Source organism: Marmota flaviventris, chromosome 18, assembly GCF_047511675.1.
Source record: "Marmota flaviventris isolate mMarFla1 chromosome 18, mMarFla1.hap1, whole genome shotgun sequence".
NCBI lineage: Eukaryota > Metazoa > Chordata > Mammalia > Rodentia > Sciuridae > Marmota > Marmota flaviventris.
This window is the reverse complement of record NC_092515.1, coordinates 28062639-28080532: the sequence shown is the minus strand read 5'-3', so window position 1 is coordinate 28080532 and position 17894 is coordinate 28062639. Positions and strand designations below refer to the sequence as shown.

The following is a 17894-nucleotide window of genomic DNA, read 5'->3' as shown; positions in this document are numbered from 1 at the left end:
TGTAGATGAAAATAAAGACACTCTTAACTAACTCAGAGGTAGGAGTACCTGTCTCAGAAATCAGAGAAGACCTCTGGACCAATAACCAAGAAATTTGCCCACCTATAATCATTGAGCTACATCCCTGCTACAAGCCTTTCCTGGCTCCCTATGACCCACCAAAAGGCACCAGAGAATCCAAGCACACAGACTCCAGTCTACCTTTTCCCTCTGCCAGACAGAGCTCAACTAAGAGCACCAGCCCCCTTCCCCAAAGGCCCAACTTCCCAACCTTCTGCCTTCTCTCAAAGCACTGCTCCCACTTGGAATGCTCTCACATTTTCTCTGTTGGCTGAAAAAAACCCCACCAATCTTTAATGAATAGGGGGAGGGTAGACTGAGGGAACAATATGGTAGTCAGCTCCCTGAGAGCAAAGACAGTGCCCTCCTCTGTCCTCGTCAGCCTCATATTCAATGGGAGCCAACACAGAAGTTGCTGTTTAGCAAAAGGTATAATTCCTGGAACCCCTCCCAGCTCTGGAACCAAAGAGATCAGCTGTAATGTGATAAATCGGGAACACTTTAACTCTAGCTTTGTTTTAGCAAGGTGACTGTTGCCTCAAGGAAGGCCAGATGCAGCTGGCCAGGTATCTGCACTGGACTAGGGAGGCACAGAAATGGAGCTGGCCTTCTCCAGACCAAACTACTTTAAACTTAGCCCTGCAAGGAGTGGGCAGGAGACACTGGACTCTGACTTGTCCAGCTCACTGTTTTGAGTCAGCAGAATTGGGTGTCCCAGTGAGGGCTCAGCAGGCCATGAGTTCATCAAACTTCCAAAGTCCCCATGGGAATAGGAGCAAGAGTCATTGCCCACCCCCTCCTGCCAGACCTCCTCTCATGTATTCAAGGAAACTACCTGACCATTTTGCCCTGGAGACACAGAGATGTGGCATCTATGAAAGCGAAATCAAAGAACTCTATTCCAAGTACATTCTGGGTCAGAGCTATCTTGAGCAAGCAGCTGGATGACTATTTCATAGGAACCTGAGGAATGTTTCCTTTTTTAGATAACCCCTCTTGACTCTGCCTACTGATTTCCACCCAGGTTAGGACTACAAGGGCATCTCACACATCTACCCCAGCTACCCTGGCTGTGGGGAGGTGAAATCACTCCTGGCTGTGTGGTCAATGAACACAGCAGCTATGAATTCAAGCCAAGATCCCACTCAGCCATCAGGATGAAGAAAATCCCAGGGCCACCTTATTAAGGTCCAACTCTCAAGACTCCCCACAGTTGGTGACTGTTCTCAGAGAAGTCAAGGTTCTGACCAACAAGAAGGAATTCTGCTGACACTCCTCCACACCTCCTCTCTTGTTAGGGAATTATGATTGGCAAAGGTCCAACAGGCCTCAAAGAGAGAAAAAAATCTCCCAAGAACAAACTCTCCTTCCAGTCTCCCTCTCATTTATCACCCATCCAGTAACCCATTTTACTTTCTTCGAAGCACTTATTCACTATCTGAAACTCCCATTTCTTTATTCGCTTGTTGGATCTTGATTCCACACGGGCGGGACACATATGGAACACGCAGTGCCTGGCAATATGGGCCGCTCAATAATTGAACACAATTCAACAAGTGAACCGTATTTGAAGGCCTTATTTTGTGCCAGGTACCAGGCATTAGTGGGTGAGGGGATGGAAGGAGGGCATTCTCTTGTTGTAGCTAAGCTTGGCAAATCGAAGGAGTTGGACATGCGGGTGGGAGGAAGTCCGGCGGGAGAACCTCAGCAGGGCTGCTGCAGCCCATGCCTCCATCAACGCCCCCTAATCTGCCAGGGTTCCCCCAAGCCCTGGCGCCCGAGCTCACCCGCTGCAGCTCCAGCTCGATCTCGCCAGCCTTGAGCACGATGGGTCCCCGCACCGCGTACTCCACCGCCTTCACCTGCGGGTTCATGGACTCCAGTGTGAGGATGCGTTCGCGCGGGCTGCGCTCTGGCCGCACCTTGAGCACCGCGGAGGCCTCAGCGGCCGCGCTGCTCTGACTACGGCCCCAAGGGCCCGGGGTCCGGGGGCTGCAGCCCCGTCGGACCAGCGCTGCCGCCCGCTGCATAGCTCGCTTACTGAAGGAAGCCTTGGAACAAAAAAGAACAAACACGTCGCTCACGGCCCAAGGCGGACACCGTCCCCCTCACAAGCCTAGCTCAGGGCTCTTTCTGCGAGCAGTGCCAGCCTAGCACCAGGGCTAAGGACCCATCGCCCAGTGACTGGGACCCTCCACCACGCCTGCAGTGCCAAATCGCTGCACAACAGGGTTTGGCACAGGCTGTGCCCAATGCGTGCATGTAACGTTCCTGTCGCCGCCTCGCCGCCCCTCACCGCGCCGGGCTAACGCGCGCGCCTGGAGTGTTCCCGGGCTCCGGCTCCCGCAACCGCATCCCCACGCCTGGCGCCCGCACAGCCCGGCCTCCTGCGCTCGCACACCCACCACCGACGACTCCGCCTTGGGCCTGCGCGTTGGCTCCTGGGTCTTGTAGTTCTTTTGACCATTTTGAAGCAGCTGTAAAGAGCTAGAAGAACTACAAGTCCGTTGGTGCTTCGCGCCGGCCCGGACGGGGGCCGGGCAGTAGGCGGGAGTGACGGTCTGGCTCTACCCCGGGCTGGGCGGGCTCTTTGTCTCGGCAGAGGGGATAAAGAACCCAGAGGGGACCCAGCAGGGGCAGGGCGGGTACTGACCCCAGACTCTTTTTCTTTTTTGCCGCTTTTGAGAATTTAGAGCTATTCGCAGCTTCCCTCTGGAGATGTATCCCGGCACCCTCCACCCTCATCTTCCAACACCTGCCAGGTCACCGGCTGCGAGATGGTGCAGTCTTCACCCCGAGTTTCATCATCCAAGGCCTTACGGTGCCACTGGCCTCTGAACAGCGGCTGGTAGGAAGTGGGGGTTAGGCGCCAGGAACTTGATCATACCTCCCCGACCCCTTCTCAATGTCAGTTCCCTTGTCAGCAAAACACCTAAGGGTTGTGAGGATTACAGAACTCTTAGACCAGGTGGCAAGGCTTTTCCTGACCACTCTGTCTGAAGCCCTCCCCCACCTCCATTACTCCCAATTTGGTTTCTTGCTAGCATCTAAAATTATCTAGATACTTTTCACTGGTTTATGGTCTTTAGCCCCATCCTTACCCCAAATTAACCGTGAAAGTTCCAGAAGGACAGGAGCAGTGTTTTTCTTGTCCATCGTACTGACAGCATCTCTAATTGTTTCTGGCTCATTGTAGGCACTCAGTTGTTGAAGAATGAATGCTCAGCACAGGGTGGCTATTATTTTTGGAAAAAGGTATCTCTCACGCGAAAGGCTCCCTGGCTCACCTAAAGCAAGTGTAAGACAAGACTAGGTGGTAGTATAGGATATGCAAAGAGTGGAAATGAAATACGTTGGTTATAATTGAGACACCAAAATCTGCAGAGAGGATGGGGAGCAGTCACTTCCTTTTCCTGGCCTCAGATCCACATCTGTAAAACAAATTAGAATAAATGGCTTCTTTGGTCCCTTCTGTTGTAACAGTGGTCCACCTCATGCTTTGAATATAGCCCTTGTTGCTCTGCCTCTGAGGCTTATTTTAAAATGAACATGTTTTTTTTTTTTTTTTTTTTTTCCTCTTCTCCCTGTCCTCCTTGCCCACTGCCTAACCTGGGACCCAGGGAACAAGATTACCTTTTCCCATCCTAGGCCAAATTATCTGTCTTTGAGTACATAGCCACCAAAGGAAGGAGATGGCCCAGAAGATCTAAAAAGTGACTATCTCCTAAATTAACAAGTGAATTTCAGCACCCCATTAGGACACACTTGGGCTGTAGTCTTTGACTAGCTTCTTTTAAAACTCTCTTTTTCCCTTTATGGGCAGAATCACCACCTCTGGGACTGGAGTCCCCAAGCTTCTCCTTTGCTAACAAAGCAATAAACCTTTTTTCTTTTCTCAAAACCATGTCCTCATTATTGAATTGGCATGAATTGGCATCAGGGACAAGGACCGAGCTCACTGGAGATTGAACTTGGGTACTCCAACTGCCATTTTGTATTTTATTCAGAGAGGGTCTCACTGAGTTGCTTAGTGCCTTGCTTTTGCTGAGTCTGCCTTTGAACTCGTGATCCTACTGCCTCAGCCTCCACTAGAATTACAAAGTAGTGTTCACCACCATGTCCTGCAAGGATGGAGATTTCAGTAACTCTATCTTGGAAATTCTGTAAATCTAGGTGTTTTCAGTCAGAAAAACAGCTCAGAACTCCAACACCCCAACAAGCACACATTCACATTAGGTTTGTAAAAGTTGAAGGCAGGGGGCACTTAATAACCCAACAATGTAGGGGACAGAGTAGCAGGAAATCTGAGTTTGGATATAGCTGTACACAGCCACTTAACTCTTGATCTGACTTTGAGCATGTTACTTAGTCTTTTTAAGTCAAATCTCCACCTGTATAAAATGAGTATAGCAACATCAACCTCATGCACCTGTACAGAAAGTTCAAGGGGGTAACTTTGTGAAAATCAAAGCTTGGCCCATAATGCTGTGAGTCATTCTTATTCATCCTTGTCAACAGAATGCCATGTACTTTGATTAAATAGATTGATTACCAATAAAGGGGAAGTTGGTTGGGGAGAACAACAGAAACCAAAGATACTCTCAGCATCCCTATGTTAGCAAACTGGTTTAATCTACCCAGGGCCCTGAAAAGTTGTTTGGGCTTCTAATCTACCTAGTTCCACCCCCAACACTTGTGTTTACACTGTCTCCTTCCCAGGCTTTGTCTCATGGCCAGGTATTTAGCCTCCAGGTAAAAATTGTTTCCACGGTGAACTTAGCTCCTTCTGAGGACTCTGCTCCCTTCAACGTCATCACCCACTGTGCCCAGTAGAAGAGTCACAGAAACACACTCCTCCACCTCCAAAGCATGCTTAACTGTGATCCCTATATGATGCAAATGCAGTCTCTTGCTGTCCACCTGTGATTCAGTGCAGTGTTCCTGTTCTCTCTGCCCCTAATCAGTATGAACAGGAGAACTGGGAGGAGGGCTTAGAGAGGTGAACACAAATCCATTTGCACAACTGGGAAAAATAACACACAGCTCATGGCCTACTTACGTGGGTTCCCCACGTCATCATTGTAAAAAACAAGTAGTTATTGTCCCTAACATGTCCTGTGACACGTGCCTTTCCGAGATTGCATAAGAAAGCTCCCTTGTTCTCTCCTGAACCATACTTTACAATTTGCAAAACAATTTCTTGCCCGAAAAGGCAGGCAGTGTTATTTCCACTTTACAGAGGCTCAGAGAGGTTACACAACTTATTGAAGAGGCACAGTTAAATGTAGAGTAAGAATTGTGCTTCCTAACCCAATGCTACAGCTCCTACACACAAGGCCCAGTCTTACATAGCTCTCTGAGTTTTGAAATTTGAATTGCCCATTGCCACTGAGCTTTTAAAATTGACTGGAGTCAGGCATAGTTGTCCACACCTGTAATCCCAGCTACATGAGAGACTGAGGCAGGTGGATCACAAGTTCCCAGTCAGCCAGGGCAATTTAGCAAAATCTTATCTCAAAATTAAAATGAATAAATAAAAAGTTGGGAATATATGGGGATGCAGCTCAGTGGTAGAGTGCTTGACTAACAAGATTTGAGAATCTGGGTTCAATTCCCAGTACACACACACAGTTTCTGGATAGTAATTTTGCTATTGTGATGATAGTGGTAATAGCATAAATTTTGCTTTTTTTGTGGGGGAGGGGGTTCTGGGAATTGAACTCAGGGGCACTCAACCACTGAGCCACATCCCCAGCCCTACTTTTTATTTTACTTAGAGACAGGGTCTCACTGACTTGCTTAGCGTCTTGCTAAGTTGCTGAGGCTGGCTTTGATCCTGCTGTCTCAGCCTCCCAAGCCGCTGGGATTACAGGTGTGCACCACTGCGCCCAGCATAAACTTTGCTTTTATTTTGCTCTGTAAATCAGGTGGGGGTGGAGTAGGAGTAGCCTCCTAAATAATTATTAGAGATAAAACCTGATTTAATGATCAGGAAATGCCCTCCCCGTTAGCTGGATGAGAGCTTCAATATACAGCAAACACTGTCCATGCAATTGGAATAGTTATGTGTTTGCAAAACATGATACTGTCTTCATTCCTTAATTCAACAAGTTTTTATTAAGCATTTATGTGCCAGGTACTGGGCTAAGTTTTGGGACATCCATAAGTCAAACAGACTGTCCCTGCCTGCATGAAACCAAATTTTTTAGCAAAAGCAGATCATCTCTCTCTCTCTCTCTCTCTCTCTCTCGCTCTCTCTCTCTCTCATACACACACACACAAATATGATAATACAAACTGTGGTAACTGCTGGGGAGAAGAAGGATGGCATTTTATGAGAGTTCAGAGGTCTCAGATCTCTTTTCAGATTAAGTGACCTGTGAACTTTCCTAAGGATAATAAGGGAGAGCAGTATCAGTGGTGGTAAACATGGAAATATGGCTTGCCTAAGGTTGCAGTCATGTCCTAACTGGAGAGGCAAACACCAGGTCCCTGAGCAAGGCAGGGTAGAAGGATCCAATCATTTCCATTGCTTCTGGGCTTTCCCAAGCAGCTTGGCTGAGGCTTTGCCATGCCTGAGTCACCGGTTTTCTTTCTTTTCTCACCCTGCTTCCTCCTACTTTTTCTTGCAGGAGTTGACCCCTAACATTCATCTTATACTTCATAACCCATCTCATTGTCAGTGGTGAGATGGTTAGCTTCCTAGGACAGGGACCACTAAAGAGTTAGAGGTCTAAGGAACTCTAAGAAGGCCAAGCTGATTGTGGGGCAAACAGTGATTGGAAGCCTGTGGAAGGCTTAAAGAGGAATGGCATGATAAGATTCATGTTTTAAATTCTGTTGCATGAGGATGAAATGGAGGGAGTAATGGAGGGTTCAGGAACATAAACTGTGGCATCAAGGTCTGACATTGGCCACAGAAGAAAGAGATGGGAAGTGAATATAGGCTCTTCTACATCCCTAGCACTTGGTGTATTACCTGGCACATACATTCTCAGAAAATTTTTGTTGAATGAATGAGGAACTAGATTGTACAAGGCCCATGCTCTTGAGATATTTGCAGTCCAGCAGGAGATGGGTGGGGCAAGGTGCAGACTAGACTGTCCTTGGAGGCAGTGAGTGCCATTCATAAGTAACCACAGAGGAACCGCAAATTGGTGCAACCACTTTGGAAATCAGTATGGAGATTCCTCAGAAAACCTTGAATGGAACCACTATTTGACACAGTTATCCCACTTCTTGTCAAATACTCAGAGGACTTAAAATCAGCATACTATAGCAACATGGCCATATAGCAGCTCAATTCACAATAGCTAAGCTATCGTGCCCTTCAATAGATTAATGGATAAAGAAAATGTAATACATATACAAAATGGAATAATATTCAACCATAAAGAAGAATGAAATTAGGGAATGTGCTGGTAAATGGATGGAACTGGAGACTATCATGCTAAGTGAAATAAGCCAATCCCCCCAAAACAAAACCCAAATGTTCTCTCTGATATGTGGATGTTAACACACAATAAGAGTAGGTAGAAAGGGAAGAATAGAAATTCATTGAATTAGACAAAGGGGAATGAAGGAAAGGGAGGGATATTGGGAATAGGAAAGACAGTAGAATGAATCAGACATAACTTTCCTTTGTTCATATATGAATATGACTGGTGTAACTCTACATCATGTACAACCACAAAAATTGGAAGTTATGCTTCATGTATGTATGATATGTCAAAATACATTCTTACTGTCATGTATAACTGTAAAGAACAAACAAAAAAATAAGTAACCACAGTGTATTACAGAGAGGGTTTTTCAGGAAGAAAGGACAGGTACTGTGTGGCTGCAAGGTGGAATTAATAGCATCTCAGAATGTCAAATCATGCTGGGGATAGATATGTTTGGTATCTTTGAGTGCTGGATTCTTTGAAAGGAAATTCTGAGTCCCCTGTTCCCAAGGACATTTGAGGAGTTCAGTAGGATATAGTGCTCTCAATAATCAAATGCCTTGGTTTACAGACTAGAGGAGTGAATCTAGTGTTGTCTAAAGGATCACCTGAGTGTTTACTTAAAAATGCAAATTCTAGAACATTGCAGATGTGCTGGTTCTGATATTCCAGGAATTTTCCTTTAATCAAGATTTTGATGTGCTCTAAAGTTTGAAAACAATAGTTGCAGGACCTGGCTAGGATCTGGCTAGTCATTCCATGCTGGAAAAAGACCACATCAGGGAGGTCTGAATTCTGGTTCAAAATTTGTCACTAATCCTATATACGATACTGAGCCAGTGCTATCTCCCTTTTTGGCCTTAGCACCCTCCTCCTCCTCAACAGAATTTCCTGTATTTATGCCTGATTTCTGAGTTATGGGCTCTTCTGAGAAGTTTGAAAACATTACAGCCTGTGCTTTCAAACCAACTGACTCCCTCAGTCACAGTTGCACCCTCTACTCACTGAGCCTGTTTTTCCACTTGCCAATAAGGTTGACAGCGAGACCTGCGTCTGAGGATTGCTGAGAGGATTAGAGATGATAGTTTAAAATTTCCTTATTGAAGGATTAGAAAGGAGAAACACTCCATTGTTAATGGCACTTTTCTTTAAGTGGTAGGATTGTTGATGAGTAATTTTTCTTTTTGCTTAATGTATTTTCAGTTTTAAGAAATAATCAATTTTAAGATAATGATTAATAAAAACAAATGTATAAAAATAAACATAAGATGATCATATGATCTAGAAATTTCATTTCTGAATATATATAAATAAAAGAATTGAAAGCCCGGTCATGAACAGGTATTTGCATATCTATGTTCATAGCAACATTATTCACAATAGCCAAAAGAGATGAATGGAGAAACAAAAATGTATACATATACAATGGAATATTAAGTGGCCTTAAGGATGGAAGGTGGTGAGGGAAGGGGAAAGTGCTGAGGAGTGATATTGGCCAATTATATTGTTATATTTATGCATGTACAAATATGTAACAACAATTCTTATCATTATGTACAACTATAATACACCAATTAAAAATATGTGGAAAAAAATCAGCCTTAAAAAAAGACAGAAATTCTGATACATGCTACAACTAGATGAAACTTAAAGACATTATTTTAAGTGAGAAGCCAGACACAAAAGAACAAAAATTATATGGTTCCACTTGTAAAATATCCAGAATAAGAAAATTATTTATAAAGGCAAAACAAGAGTAGAGATTACTGAGGGCTGAGTGGAGGAGAATGAGGACATTTGTTTAACGGGTTCATAGTTTCAGCTTGGGACAATGAATAAGTTCTTGAGATGAATGGTGGTAATGGTTGCACAATCCATGAATATGCTTAAGGTCACAGAGCTGTACACTTAAAAATAGTTAAAATGTTGCTGGTAAATGAATAGAACTGGAGAGCATCATGCTAAGTGAAATAAGCCAGACTCAGAAAGTCAGGATCAAGTAGAAGAGACGTGCGCGTGCCCACACGCACAGAGAGAGAGAGAGAGAGAGAGAGAGAGAGAGAGAGAGAGAGAGAGAGAGAAGGAATAAAAAAGGAATGTCACAAAAATAAGAGAGAGACCAATAGAATCGACAAAGAGGGGATGGGGTTGTGGCTCAGTGGTAGAGCACTCACTTAGCATGTGCAAGTCCCTGGGTTCGATCCTCAGCACCACATAAAAATAAAATAAAGACATTGTGTCTATCTACAACTAAATAATAATAATAATAATAAAATTTTTAAAAAAAGAATCCACAAAGGGGATAAAGGGAGGGAGGACAGGAGGGCATGGGTAAGTACTAGGGAATGAAATCTTCTAAATTATGCTATGTCCAGGTATGAATACACCACAATGAATCATCTACCTATCTGTATCTATACATATATATATTCGTATAATGCACTAATTAAAATAGTAAGAAGAAGAAGAAGAAGAATAGAAGAATAGAAAAGAGATCAGTAGAGTAGAGCAAGCAGATCAGAGGGAGGAAGGGGAGGAAAGAGGAGGGAAAAGGAAGGTCCTAGGGAATGAGATTGATCAATATGGCATAATGAATCCCTCTGTTTTGTATTATTATAATGCATCGGTGAAAGAAGAGAATCCTAGTAACTATGTTGAATGGATGAATTTAACGATTTATCCTTGACCTAATATAATAGAAAATCTCTAATAAAAGAAGGTGAATGGTGAATAGTTAAAAAGATAAATCGATGTATATTTTACCACAGTAAAAAAAAATGAATAAAGATTTTCTGCATCATCCAAGAAAATTTAAAAAGGTAAGTAATGTAAATCTCAGAATATTTATGTTTTTGTTTCAAAAATGATTACGAAGCCATTTCTGGGGTGTTAGGAGGTATTTGCTTTGGCTTTTTCTCTGTGCCACATATTAGCCAGCTCCCATTCTTGCTTCTTATATATTTTTTCTTTATACATGAGATCATTTTGTTTTCTTAATCAGGGGAGTGCAAGGGGGATTTCATTGAGATCTCACTTGCTCTGGGTAGCTTCAAAGCAAATCATTGCCCCTGTAATAAGCAAATATTAGTTGAGGTGAGCTGTTAGCCAGAATGTATGTAAGCTTTCAGCATGACATGCAAAGTGGGTTAAAGATAAACTTGTAATACTAAGCTAAGCTATATGCAAGAACTGACATGTTCAATCTTTCAGTCATTCATGGAGAGCTAAACTGAATAAAGACACTACACCAAAATGATACTATTTCAAACAGAAGTAGACACATTTTGGTCTTAGCCGCCAATTCCACTAAATCCAGGTGGTACTAAAGAATGAGAACAGAAAGGGATAGAAGAACAAAGGAGAAAGAACAGTTGTATTAGCTTCATGATCAAATAAACTCTTATTCAGGGCATGTTTGTTGTTCTACATTCCTTGATTTCTTGTTTCTTCATCTTACTGGAATATGAGGACCCTTGAACTTTTACTTCTACCATGAAGGACATTTGGGAAATATTTCAAAAGCAGCCCAAGGGATTACTAGAGAATCCTTAGCAGCAAAGTCAGTGACTTCAACTATTGAGTGCCCTAAAACACAGATAAAATATTAAGCAATGGCTCAAATCAATATTTCCAAATGGTTTACTTGTCGAGTTTCTCCAGATATTTTCTTCATAAAGCCACAGAACCTTTCATCTAGAGAAGCTTACAAAACAGTTTTGGGAGCTACAAACTTAAAAGAAAAAAATAATTGTGCAATACCATATAATCCCTTATGCTTTGTAGTTCTTATTTTTTTTTCTGAATTATAATTCTTATTCATTTTTCAGACACCTCTCTGTTTGTTTTAGTACTGGGGATTAAACCCAGGGCACTCTCGTTTATTTGGAAACAAGGTCTTACTAAGCTGCTAAAGCCAGCCTCAAACTTGCAATCCTCTTGCTTCAACATCCCAAATTGCTAGAAGGCATTTGCCACTGTATCCAGCAACATCTCTGTGTTTTAAGAAAGGAAATAGATTTCCTATTGTACAATTAAAGTAATAGGCACAAATATTTATCTAGAATTTTATCTATTATTTTCATTTAGCACCTATGGCCTGGCATAATTTTCTTGATAAATAATAATATCATTAAACCTATAGCTAAGATTTATAGAACATTTTTAATGTGCTGAGTACTGAGCTAAGCACTTCATCTCATACATGACTCAGAACAACTCCATAACATATTTAATACTACTATCCCATTATACATATAGGAAAACCGATGTGTGGAGATTGGGCTACTTATCAAGATCACAAAGCTAGCATGGCAGAACTAAGATTTGAACTTTATTTTTTTTTTTAATATTTATTTTCTAGTTTTCAGCGGACACAACATCTTTGTATGTGGTGCTGAGGATCGAACCCGGGCCGCATGCATGCCAGGCGAGTGCGCTACCGCTTGAGCCACATCCCCAGCCCCAAGATTTGAACTTTAGACTCACAGATGGTCTCAGTCCGACAGACTCCCTCCACTTTAGATACCAGCCACTACTGACAGCCCCAGACTTTAAGTACTTCTTCATAGCTGACTAAAAACTGAGGCATTCCCATGACTTGTCCCCCAATTTTGATAATTCACTAGAATGACTCAGAACTCAGGAAAACACTGTACTCATGTTATAAAGGACACATCTTAGAAACAGCCACATGGAAGGGAGGAATAGAGCAAAGTATTCAAAAGGAAGTTCAAAGAACTTCTGTACCCCTTGTAGGTATGCTACCCTCCTAGAACATTGGTTTGTTCACTGACCCATAAGTGTAATTACAAACCAAAATTATAGTAACACTGGTTTTCATATTTGTTCACGTATTTAACCTTCACTAGTAAATACTAGAGAACTTTATATTGCTATATGACTTCAAGCTACCATCTAGTGCTATTTCATTTCTATTTGAAAGACTCCTTTTGTCATTTCTTATAGGGAAAATCTAGTGAAAATGAACTCCCACTGCTTTTTTTGGTTGTTGTTGTTCATTTATGAAATGCTCTTAATTTTTATTTTAAAATATATTTTAAAATGTACATATAATATTGTAATATTTTAGGGTACAATATTGTAATTCAGTGTACATAGACAATGTGTAATGATCAAATTAGAATAATTAGCATTTCCATCTTCTCGAATACTTTCATTTCTATGTGTTAGAAACTCTCAGACTCTTCTCCTCTAGTTATTCTGAAATATATGAGGAATTATTCTACATTAGAGTTGCCATACTGGGCTTCAAAACATTAGAAGTATTCTACCCAATTATTATTTTTTTTTGGCAGTTTCCAAGTCATTTTATTCAGAATTTTATGTTTGTTTCCTGAATCAATAAATACTATACAAAACAATGTAAAAATGGCTATCATTTTCTCTCCCCTGCTCCTCCTACCTGGGGACAATCCCTTGGGCAACCTCTCTTAGGGGTTCTCCTCGCAGATTTGGTCCAACAAATGAGGTTGTGACTGGTCCAACAAATGAGGTTGTGACGTTATAACCCCTTGAATCATTTGGGATTCAAGTGGGGTGGGAGAGCCTCTGGGATTTGGAGGTGACTAGGTTAGGGGCATGGATTAGTGTTTTCTGGGAGGAGACAGCGCCTGGGGCAAGAGCCTACCCCAAAGAAAAGGGTGTCTAAAATGTTCATGGTTCCTTCTTTTGCCTCAAAAAGTGACATTTATTCAAAGAAAAAGAAAAAGAAATGACAAGATGTCCATCCCTTGGCTCCCTTCCCTCCCCCTTCCAGCTGCTCCTTAGCCCCCAGGAGTGAACCCTGGCTGCAGCTAGGTAGCAGGACAGCCCCTCTCAGATGAGGTCAGCAACATTAAGGGACATCTCTTCAATGAAGGTGTTGTAGAAGGTCTCGATGTCTCAGAGAGTCCTCTTGTCTTCTTCTGTCACCATGTTAATAGCCACACCCTTACGGCCAAAACGCCCACCTCGACCAATTCTGTGGATGTAGTTTTCCCTATTGGTGGGAAGGTCATAGTTGATGACTAAAGAAACTTGCTGCACATCAATGCCTCTGGCCAGTAAATCAGTGGTAATCAATACTCTGCTAGAGCCAGACCGGAACTCCCTCATGATCACATCTCTTTCCTTTTGGTCCATGTCTCCATGCATGGCAGAGACAGTAAAATCTCGGGCATGCATCCTCTCAGTGAGCCAATCAACCTTCCTTTGGGTGTTGATGAAGATCACTGCCTGGGTAATGGTCAGGGTTTCATACAAGTCACACAGTGTGTCCAGCTTCCACTCCTCTCGTTCAGCGTTGATGTAGAACTGGCGGATACCCTCCAGGGTCAACTCTTCCTTCTTGACAAGAATTCGAATGGGGTCCCTCATGAACTTCTTGGTCACCTCAAGCACATCGGAAGGCATTGTAGCTGACAACAAAACCACCTGGGTATTGCTGTTGAGCTTCTGGAATATGTCGTAGATCTGGTCCTTGAATCCACGGCTTAACATTTCATCAGTTTCATCCAATACAAACATCTTAATGTATTTGGGAGACAGGTATCTCCGGTTGAGCATATCAAACACGCGGCCAGGGGTACCCACAATGATATGGGGAGCTTCCATCTGCAACTTTTGCACCTCAGCACGCACATTGGTGCCCCCAATGCATGCATGACAGGAGGCACCCATGTAATCTCCTAATGCCATGACCACCTTTTGTATCTGCTGAGCCAATTCTTGAGTGGGTGCCAGTACCAAGGCTTGGGTGGCCTTTAGATCTAATTCAATCTGCTGGAGAATTGATATGGCAAATGCGCTGTTTTCCCAGTCCCAGATTGGGCCTGAGCAATCACATCATAACCCTTGATACAAGGAAGAAAGGCTCGCTGCTGGATGGCAGAGGGCTTCTCAAAACCATAGGCGTAGATGCCACGGAGGAGGGACTCGGAGAGATTCATGTCATCAAAGCTGTCAACAATCTCATTCCAGTTACTCTCGATGACACCTTCGGGCTCCATTCCATCGGGGCCATTGTCTCTGGATCAGGAATCCTGATTCGCAAACATGATCCTTAGAAACTAGCCCCAATTATGTTTTAATACCCATTTTCTACCCTCTGACTCTCTCCTTCCTCCTCCCTCCACTTTCATTTGTCTTAATTTCTCCCTTGTTGTTGTTTTGGTACCAGGGATTGAACCCAGGGGCACTTTACCACTGAGCTATATCCCCAGCCCTATTTTTTATTTTATTTTAGTTGTTGATGGACTTTTTTTTTTAATTAAATTATTTAGTTATTCTGATTTTTATACATGATGGCAAAATGGAATTCATTGCATATTACACATATAGAGCACAATTTTTCAAGTCACTGGTTGTACACAAAGTATTTTCACACCATTTGTGTCTTCATATATGTACTCAGGGTAATGATGTCTAATTCATTCCACAGTCATTCTTACCCCCTTGCCCCCTCCCTTCCCTTTGCCCTATCTAAACGTCCTCCATTCCTCCCATGCTCCTCCCCACTCCATCTTCATTATGAGTCAGCATCCTCATATCAAAGAAAACATTTACCCTTTGGTTTTTTGGGATTGGCTAACTTCACTTAGCATTATCTTCTCCAACTTCATCCATTCACCGCAAATGCCATGATTTTATTCTCTTTTAATGCTGAGTAATGTTCCATTGTGTATATATACTAAAGTTTTCCTATCCATTCATGTACTGAAGGGTATCTGGGTTGGTTCCACAGTTTAGCTATTGTGAATTGTGCTACTATAAACATTGATGTGGCTGTGTCCCTGTAGTATGCTGTTTTTAAGTCCTTTGGGTATAGACCAAGGAGTGGGATAGCTGGGTCAAATGGTGGTTCCATTTCAGGTTTTTCAAGGAATCTCCATACAGCTTTCTAGATTGGCTGCACCAATTTGCAGTCCCACCAGCAATGTCTGAGTGGATCTTTTCCCCAACATCCTTGCCAACATTTATTGTTGTTTGTATTCCTTTTTCTTTTCTTTTCTTTTTTTTTATTGGTTGTTCAAAACGTTGTTTGTATTCTTGATAGCTGCCATTCTGACTGGAGTGAGATGAAATCTTAGAGTAGTTTTGATTTGCATTTCTCTAATTGATAGAGATGTTGAACAGTTTTTCATGTTTGTTGATAGATTTTATATCCTCTTCTAAGAAGTTTATGTTCAGTACCTTGGCCCATATATTTTATGTATTTTTATATGGTGCTGAAGATTGAACCCAGTGCCTCACACCATGCTAGGCAAGCACTCTATGCAGCCGTATTTTCTTTCTTCTTCTTCTTCTTCTTCTTCTTTTTTTGTTGTTGTTGTTGTTGTATTTTATTTAGAGACAGTGTCTCATTGAGTTGCTTAGTGCCTTGCTATTGCTGAGGCTGGATTTGAACTCATGTCTCAGCTTCCTGAGCTGCTAGAATTACAGTATGTGACACCATGCCTGGCTCTCCCTTGTTTTTCAAGGACAGTTTTGCTGGATATAGAATTCTCAGCTTCCAGGTTTTTCTTTAAGCATTTCTGTCCTATGATGAGAAATCTGCTGATAGTCTCAGTAAAGATACTTTATGTGCAATGAGTTGCTTCTCTCTTATTTTCAAGAAATTTTCTTTGTCTTTTTCTTCCAATATTTTGAGTATAATGTATCTCAGTATGTGGCTATTTGGATTTATCATCCCTGGGCCTTATGATATTCAGTTGATAATATTAATGCCTTTCCTCAAATCTGGGAAGTTTTCCACCATTATTTTTTCAAATAAAGCTCTCACATTTTTTTCTTTCTCTTATTCTGGAGCTCTCAGATCTACTTGATGGAGTCCTAGGTTCCTTAGTTTCTGTTCACATTTCTTTATTCTTGTTTCTTTTTGTTCGTCAGACACAATCATCTCAAATGTCCTGTTTTCATGATGCTAATTCCTTCTTTTGCTTGTTTAAGTCTGCTATTGAACCCCTCTAGTGAATTTTTTTTTAAATTTTTAGTTGTGGATGAACACATACCTTTACTTTATTTATTTTTATGTGGTGTTGAGGATTGAACCCAGCGCCTCACACATGCTAGGCAATTTTCTTTATCACTGAGCTACAACCCCAGCCCCTCTAGTGAATTTTTAAATCAGTTATTATAATTTTAAGCTTCAGGATTTCTGGTTTTTGTTTGTTTTGTGCTGGCGATCAAACCCAGAGCCTCATGCAGGTGAGGCAAGTGTTACCAATGAACCATTATCCCTAACCTTGTTCATTCTTTTTTTATAATTTTTTGTTAATTTATTTCAATTTGCTAATATTTATTTTTCAGTACTGGAGATTGAATCCAAGGGTCCTCTGCCACTGAACTATACCCCTGGCCTTTTTCATTTTTTATTTTGAGAAAGGGTTTCATTAAACTGTTAAGATTAGTCTTGTAGCTGTGTGTGGAGGCACACACCTGTAATCCCAGCAGCTCAAAAGTTTGAGGCAGGAGGATCGCTAGTTCAAAGCCAGCCTCAGCAAAGTGAGGTGCTAAGCAACTCAGTGAGAACTTGTCTCTAAATAAAAAGACTAAATAGGGCTGGGGATGTGGCTCAGTGGTTGAGTGTTCCTGAGTTCAATCCCTGGTATAAAATAATAATAATAATAAAGGCTGGCCTTGTACTTGTGACCTTCCTGCCTCAGCCTCCTGAGTTGCTGGGATTATAGGTGTGTGCTACTATGCCTGACTCTGATATTCCAAATTTGTTTATGTATTGTTTTTCTAATTTCCTTTAGTTCTTTGTATTACTTTTTAGATCTTTGAGCATATTCAAGAAAGTTTTTTTTTTTAAAGGTCTTTGTCTAGTAAGTCTGGTACCTATGTTTCTTCAGAGATGATAGCTGGCCAGGCATGGTGGTACACACCTGTAATCCCAGCTACTCAGGAGTTTGAGGCAGGAAGGTCACAAGTTAGAGACCAGTCTGGCAACTTGGCAAGGCCTTATCTCAAAATAAAATAAAAAGGGTTGGGATGTAATTCAGTAGTTGAACACCCCTGAGTTTAATTCCTAGTAGCAGAGAGAGAGAAAGAGAGAGAGAGAGAGAGAGCAAGCAAGAGCTTCTGGACACTTATTTTGGTCTTTTGTATGTCCTGGATCTTTTGGTAAAAACTTAGCATTTGAAAAAACAGTCACCTCTCCCAGTCTTAACAAATTGGCTCTGTGCAGCAGAAGACCCTCAGTAATTATGCAACCTAAAGCTTTAAGGTCTTCTCAAGCCATGTCTCCTCAATACTCCTGTATATGCAGCAGCTCAGTCAGTTGTTCTGCATTCCTCGTTCAGTAATCTCTTGCCCCCTGTATCTGTGGGTCAGTAGTCTTCCAGTGACTTTCACAAGTGATGCCTATGTCTAGCAGTCACTGATCTTATC

The 17894-nt window shown here is 42.1% G+C and overlaps 2 protein-coding genes across 3 annotated transcripts in view; both read right to left on the bottom strand.

The window, feature by feature from the left end:
• Gpt2 (glutamic--pyruvic transaminase 2) overlaps positions 1 to 2443 on the bottom strand; it is a 37346-nt gene extending 34903 nt beyond the window's left edge. The window contains exons 1-2 of one of the 2 annotated variants that reach the window (XM_027939067.2): positions 2357 to 2443; positions 1848 to 2111 (exon numbers count right to left, since the gene is read on the bottom strand). In XM_027939067.2, coding sequence (XP_027794868.1) covers positions 1848 to 2090 — 243 coding nt within the window. In that variant the 5' untranslated portion in view covers positions 2091 to 2111; positions 2357 to 2443. Of the gene's footprint in view, positions 1 to 1847 lie in introns of both variants that reach the window. The other variant, XM_071605232.1, reaches the window with a different exon arrangement.
• Positions 2444 to 13325: 10882 nt separating this feature from the next.
• On the bottom strand, positions 13326 to 14559 carry LOC114095702 (eukaryotic initiation factor 4A-I-like). The gene is given in 2 exon segments (XM_071604440.1): positions 13326 to 14308; positions 14311 to 14559. Coding segments are annotated over 2 exon segments (1170 nt in total). The 5' UTR covers positions 14513 to 14559; the 3' UTR covers positions 13326 to 13340.
• Between the last annotated feature and the right edge of the window lie 3335 nt (positions 14560 to 17894).